Source organism: Mugil cephalus, chromosome 2, assembly GCF_022458985.1.
Source record: "Mugil cephalus isolate CIBA_MC_2020 chromosome 2, CIBA_Mcephalus_1.1, whole genome shotgun sequence".
NCBI classification, from domain to species: Eukaryota; Metazoa; Chordata; class Actinopteri; order Mugiliformes; family Mugilidae; genus Mugil; species Mugil cephalus.
Window position 1 is genome coordinate 32,876,286 of NC_061771.1, and position 18,314 is coordinate 32,894,599.

The 18,314-nt window shown below is 43.6% G+C and overlaps 1 protein-coding gene across 10 annotated transcripts in view; it reads left to right on the forward strand.

Annotated features, from left to right (window-relative positions):
- Positions 1 to 18,314, forward strand: part of LOC125004004 (teneurin-3) — a 322,776-nt gene that overhangs the window by 287,797 nt on the left and 16,665 nt on the right. For all 10 annotated transcript variants that reach the window (XM_047578303.1, XM_047578307.1, XM_047578305.1 and 7 more), the window contains 13 exons: positions 294 to 418; positions 524 to 631; positions 4,013 to 4,167; positions 5,747 to 5,848; positions 5,956 to 6,129; positions 6,540 to 6,599; positions 6,758 to 6,920; positions 7,085 to 7,223; positions 7,326 to 7,431; positions 7,511 to 7,653; positions 7,776 to 7,954; positions 10,473 to 10,577; positions 13,265 to 13,395. In XM_047578303.1, the coding sequence (XP_047434259.1) occupies positions 294 to 418; positions 524 to 631; positions 4,013 to 4,167; positions 5,747 to 5,848; positions 5,956 to 6,129; positions 6,540 to 6,599; positions 6,758 to 6,920; positions 7,085 to 7,223; positions 7,326 to 7,431; positions 7,511 to 7,653; positions 7,776 to 7,954; positions 10,473 to 10,577; positions 13,265 to 13,395 (1,690 nt within the window). The remainder of the gene's footprint in view (positions 1 to 293; positions 419 to 523; positions 632 to 4,012; positions 4,168 to 5,746; positions 5,849 to 5,955; positions 6,130 to 6,539; positions 6,600 to 6,757; positions 6,921 to 7,084; positions 7,224 to 7,325; positions 7,432 to 7,510; positions 7,654 to 7,775; positions 7,955 to 10,472; positions 10,578 to 13,264; positions 13,396 to 18,314) is intronic.

An 18,314-nucleotide genomic window follows, 5' to 3' on the forward strand; every position in this document is an offset into this window, starting at 1 on the left:
CGGCACCGACTACCCTGCTACTCCAGAGGCAGTAAATTAACAGCTCCTTGGCATCGGCTTGTCTTTAATTCATTACTTCTTCATTATCATGAGCTCCAGGAAATCTCCTTCACTTCTCCTTCAAACCAAATGTTTAATCTCGATGTGCTGACGGTGATTTTATTGGAAGCTTACACTCGTTTAGATTAAGTGCACCTTTCCTCCTCAGATCAACGCGCTGTGGATCATGTAATAGAGACGGGGATGATGTTTGACACCCTTTTTTTTTTTTTTTGTCTTTCTTGTTACTATAGCAACAACCCCGCTCACCGCTACTATCTGGCCACGGACCCGGTGACGGGCCAGCTGTACGTGTCCGACACCAACTCACGACGGATCTACCGACCCAAGATGCTCAGCGGCGCCCGCGACCTCATCGGTAAGCGGCTCTCTGTCGCTGGCTGTTGGCAGGATGCACACTGATTTTCTGCAAATGCATAATGTTTGTGTGTGTGTGTGTGTGTGTGTGTGTGTTTGTGTTCAGCGAATGGAGAAGTAGTGGCCGGCACAGGTGAGCAGTGTCCTCCATTCGATGAAGCACGATGTGGAGATGGAAGAAAAGCAACAGAGGCTCAGCTACTGGGACCAAAAGGTAACAGACAAACAAATGAATAAGTAAATAAATAAATGAATAAATGTAGGAAGTCTCCAGCAGCTCTTGCACAATTTAAACAACACATATTTGCACATATACACTGTTGCCCGTAAAGTTGGAATAACTCTTTTTGTTCCTATTTATACACATCAGTAATCTGTTTGGACCAGATGCAATGATACATACACATACAGAAGAAATGAATCCAGACTTAGCAAAGCTTCGCTGTGTTGATCTTCTCCTTCTCGAAGTCTGAAGGATGAACACAAACCAGCCAATGTTGCTGATTTCCTTGAAATATATCAGAGTGCGATTTATAAAATCTTCAAATGTCATCCCGAAAAGTGACATTTGAGGCCATGGAAATCTCCAGGACGACCGTGACTTTCTCTAGTGCCCTGACATGGTGAAAGTGATGGTGTAGGCTGATATTCATTATAGAGGAGAAACACCAGTGACGTCCTGGAGAACTAGAAGAGTCTTTGGGAGCAACGTTAGAGGAATAGTGCAGAGTCCTGCACATTGACCACATCAACAAGCGTGTGAACAGGATGCCTCCACATCTTAACGCCTTGGTCCATGACAGGAGTGGTCATACTTCCCTCGAATATGTGTTTCCAGTTAAACGGTGCTAATGCTAACGGTGCTAATGCAAATGGTAGTAACAGACTGATCTGGGTGCTTCATGTGGTGCCACTGTGTTTTTAATTAGCGTAGCCTCCTTAGCTCTACTGCTGTGACGTTGCGTCAGTTTTTCTCCTGCATGGATGAAGTGAACCTTCAACATGTCTGAGACCAAACGTTTGTCAAAAGTTTTTCTGGACTTCACCTCTAAAGATGCAACAAGGAGGAAACACCTGGAATTAGACTCAAAATCTGACCACACATAGCATTTTATTAAAGACCAGAGGTGTAGCGTCTTTAATAGCCACTGGTTTTATTTGCATCATTATGAATTGGATTAAAAAGGCACCATTTTTAAACAATATATGTTTTCATTCACCGGCACCGTTTCTAAAGTGTTAGATAAAACCTGAACCAGACCCATCTCTACTGTTTATGCCTGAATACACAGTTTGCAAAGGTTAATTTTTACTGTGATATGTTTGGAAGATATGGATGCGTAAATACATGAGAAAATATATTCTTTCTCTATCAGGAATAAGTCACATTTCCTGAGAAGAGGTAAAAGAAATATATATATTTTATTCCATCCTCATGGGCAACAGTGTCCATGGTGGGCGTGGTCATGAGGCATCAGGCCAGCCAATCACGTCCCTCCACTAACAGGCAGCGTCTACCAGCCAGAGAACACCAAGAGGATTCTTATCTCAGGAAAGTTACCCTCCTTCCACTGGAACAGAGATGAGATTCATGGCTCTTTGAGCTGGATCTTCATCCTTTGAAAGAGACGTTCAGAAGACTGAGACTGGTTCACTTTGATATCAGTCTGGGGGTTTTAACGTATTTTATCCTCAAGATTAAGATACGGATTTGGATCAGAATCAATCCAACGAACACATATTGTCTTGGTGGGACATCTGAGTCCATCTATGTGCTGAAACCCAGCCCCACTGCTATGATCACATGACACCAACACCGCACCAATGGGAGGGGGGGGGCAATGACAGCAGGACAGTGTGTCATCAAGCGAGATGAGATATTTACTGGATTAAATGTCTAAAGACCAGTTTTGTCTCAGCTTCATCCTCCCAACTGCTCAATCCTCACGACCGCTGATTAAATGGAGACGAGGGAACGCAGCTCAGTGCTGGTGTTGGTGGTTTGGTAATTTGGTGGTTTGATGTGGTCTCCCACGACTGTTCTTGCTGACTTTATTGGACAGTCCAGTATTGTACCAGACAATAATGTTGTTAAGTATAAAGATTTTATGCAAATTGGAGGATTCCCTTGTTCATGTCGGTGCCAGCAATTAGTGCTGACATGTGCAGAGGAGTACACGCCCCTCTGGCCCTCTGCAGCACATGATACTGGAAGGACAGAAAAATTCAGCTTTTTATCTCCTAGTTATGATTTGGTTAATAATGGTTTTATTTCAGCCTTGGTTGAAGTAATACTTCATTAATTATGTGTGAATAGATGTTTCAGGAAAGAGGTCGTCAAGACTGACTGCATCATCAGTTCAGTTTTAATTTTATTTAAATAGGATCAATAACAGTAAAAATTGTCTGACAATCTGACATAAGCCAACTGGGTTGAGACCAAAAAAAGGGATGTAGCAGTTAGCAGTAGTAGTAGCACAGAGTTGCATCACTAGTAAAAGAGAAGAAATTAGAAGAAAGGAGCTCAGCCGACTATTGCAGCATAACTAAGGGATGGTTCAGTCCAGCTCTAAATATAAACCTGATCAAAAAGCCTGGACTTTAACAACGTAGAGAGGCTGTCTGCCTCCTAATAACTTCTGTTTAAGAAACATGTCAGCAGTGTTACTACAGTATATTTAGAAATAACTTTCAATTACAATTTACTCAACTGTATATAATATTTAGAAAAATCTTTCCATAAAAATGCCACATGGTGACTGGTTATAGGCGGCCATGTTGATTTTAAAATTTTAAAATGTGATCGACTATGATAAACTCCAAAAGTCCCATGATTATATTCTGACCCATATGTACATGTACGTGTGTTACCTATGTGTTTTGCTCTGTGGTAGAAATAAAGATCTTCCAGAGTCTGTAAAACTCCAGCAGACATATTTATCCTCATTCTGAAGCATTGTCTTGGGTAGTGACGTATTTTATGGCTAAATCAAGTTTCCCATTCTCAGCTTACATTTTTCTTTCCTATCGTACTCTGTGCCCAAACCCCCTAAAACAAAGACCAGTCTCTAAAAGTGAAACTCCAGCTTCTTAAATGACATCATCTTGGAAGGAGACGGCAGATTTAGTTACTGAGCCGCTCTGATACCTGCAGCTGTCTCATGTGGGATCATAGTTTTTATTCAAACCACAGCTGCATGTTTCCTAAATGTTTTTCTTTTGTTTTTGTGCTCGAGGGGAATGGAAAATGAAATTGGATCAGTCCAGACGGAGCATCGCAACCAACAAACTCACCAGAGATTCTTTTAGTTTCTTCCACATATTGATGTAAACATTTATTGAAGCTCCTGTGAGACTGAACGTGATTATACGACTGGAGGGCGCCGCTCTGTGGAGGTTTACCGGCCACGTCCAGCTGGGAGGAGACCCCGGGTTAGACCCAGAATTAGCTGAAAGTATAATAAATCCCATCTGGCAGGATCCTCAAGGACGAACTGGAATTTGTTGCATGTTTGCATCCACACTCTGTTTCACCCGCGTCCACCTCCAAACAGTAGAATTCCTCCCGTGACTTGTTTCGCTCCTGCTCCCTCAGGGATTGCGGTCGATAAAAACGGGCTGATCTACTTCGTGGACGGAACGATGATCAGGAAGGTGGATCGTAACGGGATCATCTCCACGGTGCTGGGCAGCAACGACCTGACCTCGGCACGCCCCCTCACCTGTGACACCAGCATGCACATCAGACAGGTAAGACCTGGAGCATCCCTGAGATTTAACCCCCAGAGACCCTGCGTCCTCATACGGGGACCTTAAGTTTTAGGTTTTATTGCAGCTTATTCCGCTCCATTTAAACCCATTGTCCTCATTAGTGGACGCTTTAGTCTGCCATCTAGTGGTAGCAAAGGTTATTTATTTATGCCTATTAACGTTTCTAGTTTGATATGACGTGCAAATTTAACAAATTTTATCAATAGCAACGAGCTACAACGTCACTAATCAGCAAGTACTCGTTTGCATATTTAAATAGAAACTCACAGAAAACTGGAGAGGTTTCATGGTGATATCTGATAGTTGGAAGGTTTACCCTATTCACCTGTAGTGTCTGGCCTTTAAAGAAGAGTTCCTTTAAATCTTAACAAGACATTTCGGTTTAGTTCTGGGGACGGTTTGACTCTTCTGTAAATGATCTCAGAGTCTCAGACAGAGGCAAATAAGACGGGGGGAGTGGGGAGGTAATAAGACAGAGTGTTTCCCTTTCTGCTTTGACACCTTATCTGCAGAGAATATGAAATCTACATACGCCACCTACACACACGCTTTGTTTCTGGAGGTCTAATACTTGACACTCTAGTGTGTGTTTGTGTGTCTGTGTGTGCGTGTGTTTGTGTGTGTGTGTCTGTGTGTGTGGGAGCCGGGTAGTTAGACGTATTTCTCGTTATCCGAGCTCCGGCTGCTCCGTGTCCTTCGCTGCAGACTCTGCCTCAGTTTGACTTCCAGCAGTTATCTAGTTGACTTCTTGAGTTCACTTCAGGAAATAAATGAACTGGCAGCCCACACAAATCTCACCGGCTCCTTCCGAAGGATTCTTGTTATTCTGTTTTTATTATATGTACAGTATGCTAGTGCAGCTAGCTGCAGCTCTGCAGGGGCTTATTGTACTGGACTGAAACTGATGCACTCATGCACTATAATAATCTGGTTCATAACCGGTTAATTGAGTTATCATTATTATTATTATTATTATTAATTCAATATATCGTACACCCTTTTGAATGTCGCAGATTTGTAGTTTTTTTATCATAAAAGCTAAAATCATAGATAAAATACATAAATATTTCTGGCCACAATGTAAAACCGACGCATAAATATGAATAAATATATACCGATCAGCCACAACATTATGACCAGTGACAGGAGTAGTAGTGAATAACATTTAAACCATCCTGTGGCAATTCAGTGTTGGTGTTTTTGGGGAACTTTTAGACCTGATATTCGTTCATGTGGATGTTACTTGGACATGTAGCCCCCACCTTGACCAGACCAGCCCCTCCCTCACCCCATAGCAATGACACTCCTTGCTGGCAGCATCACAACACACACACAAACACTCAAAGAAAAGAAGGAACAACTCAAAAAAAAAAAACAGGAACATCACAAGGTGTTGACCTGGCCTCTAAATTCACTAGATCCCAAACTGGTCAGGTATCTGTGGGATGATCCACAGAGGACCCTCCCCTCAAAGACCCCCCAGTAATGAGTCCTGTAAATGTAAAGACATGGGTTTATTGGACAGGTAAATTCCGTCCTCTGTCATGTCTTGATCCAGGTTCGGTTAGAATGGCCCACGGACCTGGCCATCAATCCCATGGATAACTCCATCTATGTCCTGGACAACAACGTTGTGCTGCAGATAACGGAGAACAGACAGGTACTGTCCTGGTACACCAGCCAATGTTAACCCCCTGCTACATGTGCTGCTTTTTACCTTTTTAACCAACTAACTAGCATCCCTACGTCACGCGTGTTCCTGTCCAGGTCCGTATCGTAGCAGGACGTCCCATGCACTGCCAGGTCCCTGGTATAGAATACACCATGGGGAAGAGGGCCGTCCAGACCATGTTAGAGGGGGCTACAGCCATCGCCTTGTCCTACAGCGGCATCCTCTACATCGCAGAGACAGACGAGAAGAAAATCCACCGCATTCGACAGGTGACCTTTATTATTTAGTGGCTTTACATCAGCCGAGTACACACATCAATAAATGACATCATGTACACATGTTATAATATGTTGGGCTGCAGAGTGGAGATGGACCTGTTGTCTATCATGCATTGGATCAAATTAAACTTTTAGAGTTTGTCCAAAAAGTCATCATTATTCAGTCATTGTTTGCGATTCTGCCTTTTCTGCCACAGCAACGTTCAGACTTGAACATTTACATATTTTGTTATAATATTGAGTGAAATAATCCCCGTGTCCACACATGAGGACATAATTCTTTTCAAAAACTACTTCTGGTTCAAAGACGATGCTTCGTTTTATGGAGAAGTTACAAAATGCATCCCAAACCAAAGCTCAGGTCTCTGTTTTTTATTTGTTCCCTCCACTCTGAACACCAGGTGTCAACCGATGGAGAAATTACCCATCTAGCCGGAGCAACGTCAGACTGCGACTGCAAGGTACTGCACCACCACACGTCCTCGAACAGCTTCTCCTTCCTCTGGTCGAGCTCACCAAACCTAATTCATTAGCAATGACACAGATTAAATACAGTAGATTCCTTGCCTCTACCTTCGTGATCATTGTTTTTATTATTTTTTTTAATTCTCTCCCACAGAACGATGCCAACTGTGACTGCTACCAAACAGGAGACGGCTACGCTAAAGACGCTAGGCTTAACTGTCCCTCCTCTCTGGTGGTGTCTCCAGACGGGACGCTGTACGTGGCCGACCTCGGCAACATTCGTATCCGAGCCATTCGACGCAACCAACCACCTACTGGTACGTAGACACGGAGGATGTTCAGGGGCCGCTGGTTGTTCTCCATCTCTTAGAAAACGTGCAACCTGCGCCTCAGCTGCACAACTTCTCCAGTTCCCTTTCAGTCACAATTATAACCTGAAAACTGAATGCAAGTATTCCAGTGTTTTCCTGTGGGTTTTCAGGATCTCTGGCTTCAGGACCCAGCTCTTATGAAGTGGCTTCTCCAGCTTCTCAGGAGCTCTACGTGTTTGATGCCAACGGGACCCACCAGTTCACCATGTCTCTGGTCACTGGAGACTATAAATACAACTTCAGCTACAGGTTGGTGTTTTAACAAATTCATTTTTAAGACCTCTTGATACCTCCTGTCAGCAGAGACATGTTTCCTCCTCCTTCATCCTCACATCTTCCCTCCATCCTCAGCAACGAGGAGGACGTAACCGCGGTGACGGACAGCAGCGGGAACACGCTCCGCATCCGTAGAGACACCAACAGGATGCCGGTACGCGTGGTCTCCCCGGACAACCAGGTGAGATGACGCGTTAGAGGTCGGCCCGGTCTGTGAAGAGCAGCTGTTTGACTCTTTGTGACCTGGTACGTGTGTGCAGGTCATCTGGCTCACCATCGGGACTAATGGAGGTCTGAAGACCCTCACGGCTCAGGGCCAGGAACTGGTCCTCTTTAGTTACCACGGCAACAGCGGCCTGCTCGCCACCAAGAGCATCCAGATCGGCTGGACCACCTTCTACGAGTGAGACGGATGGATGGATGGATGGATGGATGGATGGATGGATAGATAGATAGATAGATTTTTTAACTTTTTTAACTTTAACCATCTTTCGTCCCCGTCTCCCGTCTCCTCCGTCCTCGTAGCTATGACAGCGAGGGTCGTCTGACTAACGTGACGTTCCCCACCGGCGTGGTGACCAATCTCCACGGCGACATGTCGTCCGGGGCCGTCGCCGTGGACATCGAGACGTCCGGGAGGGATGAGGACGTTTCCATAACAACCAACCTGTCATCCGTAGACTCCTTTTACACTTTGGTGCAAGGTGAGACGTTGACACAGACGGAGTAAGAAAGGACGTCCGAGGGGGTGAAGCTGCTTCTCTAATGTGAATCCCACTGAAGGAGTTTATGTCCCTGTAGAATTAACTTCCCTGTCACATGGAGACGGCGCCTGGTTTCCTTTTCAGTCACTGATTCAGAAGGAGATGTCACAATGGAAGAAGCCTTGGATTGTTATGAAAGTGACAACTGTTTTCATCTTAGTTTTTACCCTGTGTTACAACTCTCTATAGCGACACCTGAGGAAACAATGTGGAGGACTAGTTATTTGTGTCCTCAGGCTGTAGTCAGAGCTTCACGTTAGTAGGATCAAAACATTCCCAGGAACAGGACTAGAGACTTAGCTGTAGAGACCTGAACAGTTTCTTAGAACCAGGCTCTAAACATGGTTATTTCTAGTGTAAAGTTAACGGCTGTAATGTAGGATGGAGCCGCCTTTAGGTTCAGCCTTGGGTCTGAGGCCTTCAACCTTTGGTGCCCTGCAGTTTTTTGCCACTTCCACCTTTATTTTTCAAGTCATAAAATAACCCTCATATGAGTAGGGATGGGTGCCTTTTCATTTTTAAGGCGTTTTTTGACGTGCAAGTTGAACAGAATATTAATTTAAAGAATATAAATACAACTAAGACTAAGAAATAAATGAACCAATATAAAATACTGTCATAAGTCTCCCAATAAAACCAGTGTTGTGGGGTCTGTCAGGTTATCAAAGACGCTACATCTCTGGTCTTTAATAAAATGCTATGTGTGGTCAGATGTTGAGTCTGATTCCAGGTGTTTCCTCCTTGTTGCATCTTTAGAAGTGAAGTCCAGACAAACTTTAGACAAACGTTTGGTCTCAGACAGACAAGGTTCACTTCCGTCCATGCAGGTGAAAAACTTACGTGACGTTACAGTAATAGAGCTAAGGAGGCTAAGCTAATTAAAAACTCACTGGCACCACATGAAGCACCCAGATCAGTCTGCTTACTACCATTAGCATCAGCACCGTTAGCATTATGCTACCCATACTATCATGTTGTGTGCAGAGGTTAAAACATGCAGCATAACTAAAACTAGAAAACTCGTAGCTAACATAGGATGAAGGTGAAGTCGTAGAAGGACAGCTAGCCACACTGCTAGTAGTTTGTATGTAGATGCTGTTACTTCCATCTGTCATCCAAGTGTGTAATACTATCACACCATCACACCATCTGCTTCCAGGTCTGAGATTAGACTGAAGCTGTGAATGAACACATCCTCTCTGATAACATTAGACCTCGGCAGGAGAAAATAAAATGAAAACAAGTGGAGTTTCAGCATCGCTGTCGCCGTCATCCCTCGACGTTCCAGCCTGAACAGCAAGGGAAAACAATAATTTAGCACTGATGCTCTTGTTAAATCTGAACTAATGAGGCAGTGGAAGCGAGGCCTCTGGTGGCCGGCGGTGATTTGTTTCAGAGCGCGCTATGTTTACCCAGAGTACGAGGGGAAGACAGAGAAGTTATTCTCTCGCAGCGGAGCGGTATTGATTGGAACGTAATAAGTTATTCAAAGCCATCGACAAGTGTAGCATTCCTCTCCATCAATTCATGTACATTATTTATGGCCGGGCCTCCTCTCCTCGCCATCTAAACTGCCTGCGTGTGCAAGTGAACAAGGAAATGTGAAATCTCATTAGGCGTAGGTGCAGACCAGAGATGGTAAACGAGCTAATATCTCGGCTGTGGTTTGTCATCATAATGTTGTTGTTTATTGCTTCGTGGAGGCAGTTTGACAGCCGTGCTCTGCAAGGACAAACACAGTGAACGTCCCCACCGCTGCCTCCTCACGGCCTCGCCCTAATCAACTCTGTTTGTTGTCGCTCTCCATTCATAACACACCATGCAAAGGTTCATTTTTATTCATTTGGTGCTGGGAATGCGACGCAGCTCACAATTACACCTGAGAAAACGACCCTGTGGTCACTGTTGGCAGGATTTATATTTGAAATTTTAAAAGTCATCTAATTGAAATTTGGGCCATATTTAAAAGGCCAAAACGTCCTTTAATGATTTATTGGTTTCACGGATTTAATGCTTTTATTTTGAAGCCAAACACCTGATGATAAAAGTGACATTAGATGTAGATGAGGATGTGCTCTGGGGGGGAAAAAAAAGCAGTGGTCAACATAAAAAGTTTTTTTATTGCTAAATAGAAAGTCACTGGACGAGGAGTCATTTCCCTGATAGTGTATCAGAAGGACGGGGGAATTAAAATGTAAACTAGCCTAGAGCGCCTCTGTCTCCGAGCACACATACAACCATTAGTCCAGAGAGAGGTCAAGGGGAACCTAATTAAAAGAGGCTGGGGAGCGTTAATTCCCTGCTCTTTGCTCCATTAGCGGGCGGAAACGCCGCCCTCAGAAATTAATTGCGTCGTTCTCTCCTTCTCACTTTCCTCTCTTTGTTTGTCTCAGTCCAGTTGTGTATGAATGCTGCTTTTGCATAAACAGTTTATTCCTGATCGTTGTCTCCCACACAGACCAGCTTCGTAACAGCTACCAGGTGGGAAACGACCACTCGCTGAGGGTCATCTACGCCAACGGGATGGACACTCACTACCAGACAGAGCCCCACATACTGGCAGGTATGGATTCACCTACCACATCCTGACTCTAACCTGCAAAATTGTCATCCTGACATTTAATATTAGTTAGTATTATTATTTGTTACTATTTTAAGTCCTTTGTTTGCAGTTAGGACACATACTCTTAGCCTCATAAATTTATTCCCCATCTTTCTGACACTAGTAACTTCAATGAAAGAACACCGGCTTAGATGATGCCTTCACATTAACTAGGAAAGTCTAAATCCTAACTCGGTATCATAGCGTTCATGTTACAGGTTAGTTCAGAGGAGTAAAAATAAGTTTGGTTTATTGTCACCGTTTGCTCAACAGGGAAATATTTGCAGCAGCTATTTTTTATCAGAATTTGTTGTTGACAACGCAGAGCTCATTTTTCCCAAGTCGTCTTGAATGCAGCATCAGGTGCAGCTGGATCTCAACCAAGTTTTCCAAGACCCTCCCCCACCCTACTCCTGATTGGCTGGTGATGTTAGTTTGGAGGGAAAGCTGCGTTACTCTCATGACATTGGTAGATGAACTCAATTGACTGATCCAACCTGACAACATCCCACATCAGCAAGTTTTGTTTTTTTCTAAACATTGATTTTTTTTTTAATCAAGACCAAACACCATGCGGTGCTGGAATACTTTAAGACCTGGATATTGTGCTTGTACGCAGACACAAGAAATACTGGTTAAAAATCGGTGAAACAGGTGAAAACTGATGGTGAGCTCAGATCAGACTGGTTTTGGGGGCGTCAGAGATCACAGGTCGGGAGCCACTGCTCCATCTCACAGGTTTATCCATAAAACTCAAGCAGCTGTCCTTTGATCATGTTTCCTCCTAATGAATGTTCCTCTAATGACGCATTAATATCCAGAGACCTCAGACTCGAGGTGTGAACGGGGGTGCAGATGTTCAGTCTGCGTTATAGATTTTACATCGGATTAAATCTCAGTCCACCGAGTGTCATCCAGTGTGTGGACATATCTGTCTTCCTTTAAGAAGAAATTTGTTTCTTCTCCCCTCGTTTTTGCACCTCTTTTCTTGCCCAACAAATGTTCTGGTCAGAAATTAGAAGTGTGCATGGTTAATGTGGAAAAATGTCGAAGTAGCCTGAACGTTGTGCGCATGGGTCTCCCCCCAGAGACGTTTCCAGTGAAGTGACCTGGACAGAACAAACTTTTACTCCTGTTCTTTCTCACCTCGGGAACAAAACCTGATTTCTGTAACAAGCTTTACTCTCTTCCAAACCATCTGTCTTCCCTGGATAAAACGCGGATGTTGTTCCCTTCAAATGAGTGTCCTCTGACTTTGAGGTGTAGAATAAATTGTATTTCAACCATACCTGCTCCCAAGGTTCATGGAGGACAAAAGGGAAACTGTAGAAAGATCAAGACTCCAGCAGCACTCACAGTAAATGAAACAGCTTTATTAGACCGATGTGTTTCAGCGCGTGGCCTCCATCAGGGTCGGGTGGAGGTGGACAGCTGAGTCCCTGAAGGCCTGAAGGACCGGTTCTCCTGACTCTGTACACCAGTGTTAACTCAACACTGCTCTGTTTGTGCTGGTTTGTTGAGGATTGTGCAGGATGTTGTCATTAAAAAGCCCAACTCTCCACCAGAGCTAAAGAAGCTACGTTGGATGAAACGTCTTCAAGGATCCTTACAAGCCCTTAAAGATGCCGCCTCTCTGTAGATGAACAGCCTCTGACGGGGGTGTCTGTGTAAAAGGATCACAGTGTGGCGTCAGTGTCGTGTTCTCAGATGTTTTTTCCTCCTCCACTCGGTGCTGACACGATGTTTTCAGCACCACAAGTCTCACAAACATCACGTCTTCTTTTTTACATTTGCAAATCTGTTCTTTACATTCTTGCAATCCTAAAGACCCTTATACGCCCTAAAAGAGTCATGCATAAAGACATAAATACACGAGGTGATCTCACATAACGACTACACGTGATCATCCTCACGTCAAGTTTACTGTGAGCGTTACAATGCAGATTTTTTTTTAAATTTACAAGTCTGCATTTGCGTCCACCAAACTGCAGCCGTATAACTTTTACAACATCAGATAAAAGAGAAGTGGCGCTTGCAGAGATTGATGCTGATCTGAAGTCTGGTTTTTATTAGATGGTTGAGAGCTGCAACATTCCAGCAGAATACATGGATTTAATAGAAGATTTAAACCACGTACGAACCTCAGTTTGACACAGAAACATTAAAAGCGTTATTTAAAGTAAATTAAAACTCCTAAAGATGCTAATTGTCTACACGTGAATGCACCGCATGGTACAGTTAATTGAGCTAATATGTTTTTCTCCCTGTGTAATGCAGTTCTTGCAGGATTAAAGAAATATAACATTCACAGTAAAATAGTGTGATATGCACAAGACAATTACGGTAAATGAAGCCACTTCGACGCGGGAATTATGTGCACTTACTCAAAAGTATCAAACTCAATAAAAGATAGAGGCTCCACTCTACAGAAATAGTTCAGAATTACACAAACTCGTGCAGTTTTGCACAAAATCATGCTGTTATGGTGCACGTTATTTAATTCTTTATCTATATATTATAGTTACTGAATGGGAAATGATACGGGACCACAGTCCATAATTTGGTTCCGTCTCATACTTCTGTAATGTTGCTAGAAGTCTTTGAATTCCCCCTTGTCTTTCCATAATCTTGTCTTTTTCCTTTCCTAGGTGCTGCCAACCCAACTGTGGCCCGGCGTAACATGACCCTGCCGGGAGAGAACGGCCAGAACCTGGTGGAATGGAGATTCAGGAAGGAGCAGACTCGAGGAAAAGTCACCGTCTTTGGGAGAAAACTCAGGGTGAGAGAGAATAATGGAACCTACAAACCCAGGAGCAGAAAAACACACAAAGTTTTTGGGTGCTTATGGTGAGAGTTTTCTCGGAGGCTGGCGGTCGGATCTGACTTAGGAACCTAAAGGCAGGTTGTGGTAAACCACAGGCCGACAGTGAGGTCTAAATGTGACTCACTGTATCCATGGCAACAGTCCACTTAATGTGTGCCTGTAAAGTTCATTATCCACAGCGTGTAACCCAGGGTCACACCGGGCTGAGGCTTTTTCCAACACGCAGAGGTTCCAGATGTAGGGTACAGGTCTCCTTCCACCTCCTGGGGAATCTGATGGCGGACGTGGAGGTGGTCTGTGACTCGTTTGACCTCATTCCTCCGGTTAGTGTGAACACACAATGAGTCCTGGGTCCCATTAAAGACCACCTACTCCACAAAAAAAAAAAAAAAAAAGACTTTCATTAACGATCTCCAGATAAAGGAAATAGCACGTAGCATGTGTCCATTAGTAATGAGAGTCTTTTCAAATGTTGCATGCCCTTGCATGTGGTTAATAGGATCACTCTGACGTATAAGGAGCCTCGTGTAGTTGAGCTTATTTCCTAAATCACAGGTTTCTTTATTCACTTTTATTACCAGAGGTTATGATTATCGGGAAGTGGTGGCAGGTCGTGTATTTTCCACCTTCAGTCACCTCCAACCTTATCCAAGACATGGGTTAATCCACTGCTGTAGGAACCATCAACAGCATAGGGACATATGTATCAAAACATTACATTGCATCATATATGGGTGTCTCATGTGTCTTTTCCGTGGGTTAATACGGCCCAACCCCTTCCTGGTTGACCTATTTACGTCATATAACAAACAACTGGATTCGTTCATGTTGCAGACGACATTTAAACAACAACCAGATGGATAATAGTTCAGCTTTTTAATCTTGTACGTAATGTGTTTGCTACTTCTGGTGCAGATAGATGGCGCTATCCCTCAGGTGGTTCTTCTGCCGGCTCTGTTTACCTTCTTCTTCTTCTTCTTCTGCATCGGTCTTTCTTGGACGTTTTTGTTCCGGGGTCATACGAGAGCACAGCGGTTGTGGAGCATGTGCACACAAGTCATCCAGTTAAAGTCCGATTAAGGCGTATACATGTAGGAGAAAATCGATTTCCAATCTGATTATCTGGGTGTCTAAATCTGATAAGGAGAACTTTTAGTCGGACTAATGTGTTTGCATGCACTTAAATTGTCAAGTTCAAGTCGGATTAAGTCAATAATTATTTATTTCACATGCACTGAAAGAAGAACCACAGGTTAAAATGAAAAGAATAGGCTATTGAGAATAATTTAATTGGATTAACTGGAAAATATTCAAATGTAAATCAGTGATTTTGATATAGATGGTCCACCACTGACTGGAAGCTTCTTGATTATAATCTGAGTTTTCTAAAATAACTAACGTCAGAGCTCAGATCAATAATGAGATGTGTATTTAATGACAGCTACGAACACAGATGCTTCCAGAAGCTGCGATCAGATTCTCCCTGTGATGGAAGTCGTCGACAGCGACGTTTCACTTTGTGTTTGTCGTGACATGGTGTCTGTTGTTGTTAGATGCTAATAGGGACCAGAGATGAGGGACAGGACAGTGATTTGTCTGCAGTGCTTGAATATTACATGAAGCAGCTCTGCCTAATAAAAAAGAACATGTGCCGTCTCGTGGCCTCTGGGGAGTTTGATCCATGCAGTCGTACGACTCCCAACATGCTCCAATAAACCTTAATGAATGTGGTGCTGCAGTGTGTGTGGTCCCCTCCTGGTAATGGGGGAGTGCTGTATGTTTCTAATGATGTGGTTTTTGTACCCGGGCATGTAAAGGTGAGCTAACATACATCATGTGTCGTGGATGTGTCGCTGCACGTCTCCATCCGGCATCGAGACGTCACTTTAAGCCGTTAATGACGAGGGGAGTAATTGTTGGACTCAGTAAACAGCAGTGAACTTTAATCCAGCCATTCTACTGAATCCTAAACAATTACATACACTCTGCTTTTCTTCTTCACGCTGGTCCTGCTGAGCGACGTCTCAAGATCCCAGTTAATGAGAAACTCCACGTTTAAGCTGCTCGTCATTCTGCTGCAATAATGAAAACATGGACTGTCACACTCAAGAAATGTCAACGTTGGCGACTTTTTTTTAAGTAGATTGTGATGTTGACAGCTGCTGATGGGACGGAGTTTTAATCTCAGGATGTGTTTGTTTAGCAGCTGCCGCTTCCAAGGCCAATAATGTCCAGGATGTACAGCGGACATGCAAAATAGTGAGCTTTACAACGTTACTCACAGAATAGAATAGAAAAGCCTCTATTTGTCCCACAGTCAGGAAATTGCAGTTTGCAACAGCCAACACAGAAAAGTAACAAATAAAGAGTAGACTGTGTAAAAGGTAAAAAATAAGATTAAAAAAATAGAATAGAATAAACAATATCCAAGTATTGGCATATATACAACAGGTATAAATGCAACAAAAAGTATTGAATTTCAGACAGATATTGCACAGGACTGTACTCAGTACAGAGTAAGTAGTTTGGAATCATATGCACGACATGAAAATGACCAACAACAGCACCTCATTCATTCATTCATTCATTCATTCATTTTCTGTAACCTCTTGTCCTCTGGAGCTGCAGTTCTCAACCTTTCTGGGGTTTGTTTCTTTTTAACATGAACCTGAACGTGCACGTTAATGAGTTTCCCACAACACCTTGCAGCAGATGTTTCACAATAAGAGCATTAAGAAATGAAAGAGTAGGGGCCTCGTAATTTGAAGCAGATTGTGTTAAGTTTCTATTAACAGCGTCCTGCAGTAAATTACTCGTGTGTAACAGATGTAATTAGAGGAAAAAGTCCTGTTACCCTCTGTAGTCTAGGTAGATAAAGGTCTCATTTGAGTAAAATAATCATATTTCTGTAATGGCATATGATCTTTCTCTATGGATCTTTTATTTTCATGGACTTTACAGTTACACCACAGACCACTAGAGGTCCACAGACTCCTGGTTGAGAATCACTGCTCTGGAGGTTCACTCGGAGGCTGGAGCCTTTCAGAGAAACACTGGACAGGTCTCAGTTTATCTCAGGACTAACGCAGACAGACACTAATTAAGAATCATTAATGAACCTAACGAGAATGTTTCTGGAGGGTGGGAGGAAGCTGGAGAACCAGGGACAGGGAGAACATTTAAACTTCATAATTAACTAAAAACGAGCTGAAACCGGGAGACCTGGACTTGTTGCCAGTCTGCAGCTCTAAAGGACTGATGGAGCCCCCCCCCCCCCAGAAAACATGACTAGGGACCCTGGTACGATATATGTCCTGGATGAGTAGAGAAACATGTTCAAGTCCAGTCGTTCTCGTTTTAGCTGTGCAACCATTTAAATTTGATTGATAAAATTGTGGGGGAAATAAAATAAATATAATATATATTTGTCTACATAAGACAGGAGACACAACCAGCAGCATAACACAATATGAACATTGTAAATAATACAGATTGTAGAAAAGAAACACGTGGGCTTATTTAAGGTACAAACTTTGTGGGAAAAGAGAAACAACATATCACAGCGTCTTATTAGCATGTTGTTGCGAGGCGTCGGTGCTAACCGCTGCACCGCTGAGCAGTCCACCTCTTAAATTAAAAAACTTTCCTTGCAAGTGGCCGGTGTGAAGACACATCCTAAATCAAACGTCCTGCCTCTGAAGGTCGGCGACTTAAACGTGGAAGCAGACCCCAGGAGATGTTAGCCGCAAGGACGAGGAGAGCAATAAAACAATAACACGCTTTCAAATAAAATAAAAATAACGTCCAACATATGAATAATCCTGTGGGATCCACAGTGAATAAGCGGACGGCGGCTACGAATGAGGACTATCAGAGGGCGATTAGTCCTGTTTGGTGGCACATGAAATGAAAGTCGTGGTGAGTCTGGATCCACATTAACGTGCTGCATCATGCCAATCAGAGGATGATTTGTTTCCCCCGGAGCCGTGTGGCTGTGGCCCTGCATGTCTTCTGGCCGAGCTCCAGGACCGTCCTGTGTCTGGTCCAGCTGGCCACCAGCCAGCATCGCCCCCCCCACATCACCCCTACCCTCCTACCACCACCACCAGCATACCCCCCCCCCCCCCCGCCGCCCTCCCCCGTTCACCTCACTGCATTCAACCGGTGCTAATTTACAAATGAGCGAGTGGCCGGAATGAAAAGATGAGGAAAAAATGCCTCTTGAACGTTTTCCAGTGAGACTCTCTCTCTAATGAAACGACGGACGGGTTGGGTTCAGCTCCAGACCCGAGCCATCGCTCTCCTTAAACCCGGGTTTGAACAAACACCGTGTCATTTAGAAAGCGATAAAGGCGACTGAGCTGAGTGTTTTATGGCGCTTGTTTTAATTCCCTGGACGAGGCGCAGGCGTCGGGTTGAACGGCTTCTTATCGACAGGATTTAACACCTGAGCTTATTTATGGGCTAATTGTTTCACCGAGTGCAGGTTTGTACTGAACATACAGCTTTTCTCCGGCGCCATTAACCACTGTAAGGCCAGATGTAAAGATAGAGCTGTCCAAATATAAAAGTGTTTAAATATATAAAGAGGGTTTGATTCTTATTTTTGTTTATGTATTATTATTATCATTAATGAATACACATATTATTGATCTGTTAAGAAGAGCTGGGATAGAACAATATTTTTTTATTTCGTGTTATTTATGTTCATCGTGTCGATCCCTGTATGAATAAACTAAAGTAATCACGTACAAAGAGGGAGACGGTAAATGTGTGTTCTTGTTTTGTCGTGAGGGGCTGTGACCCAATGCCCTGCTGACATCCACAGCCTCCTGGATCTGATCTGGATCACGTTCCTTCATCCCAGTGGGAAC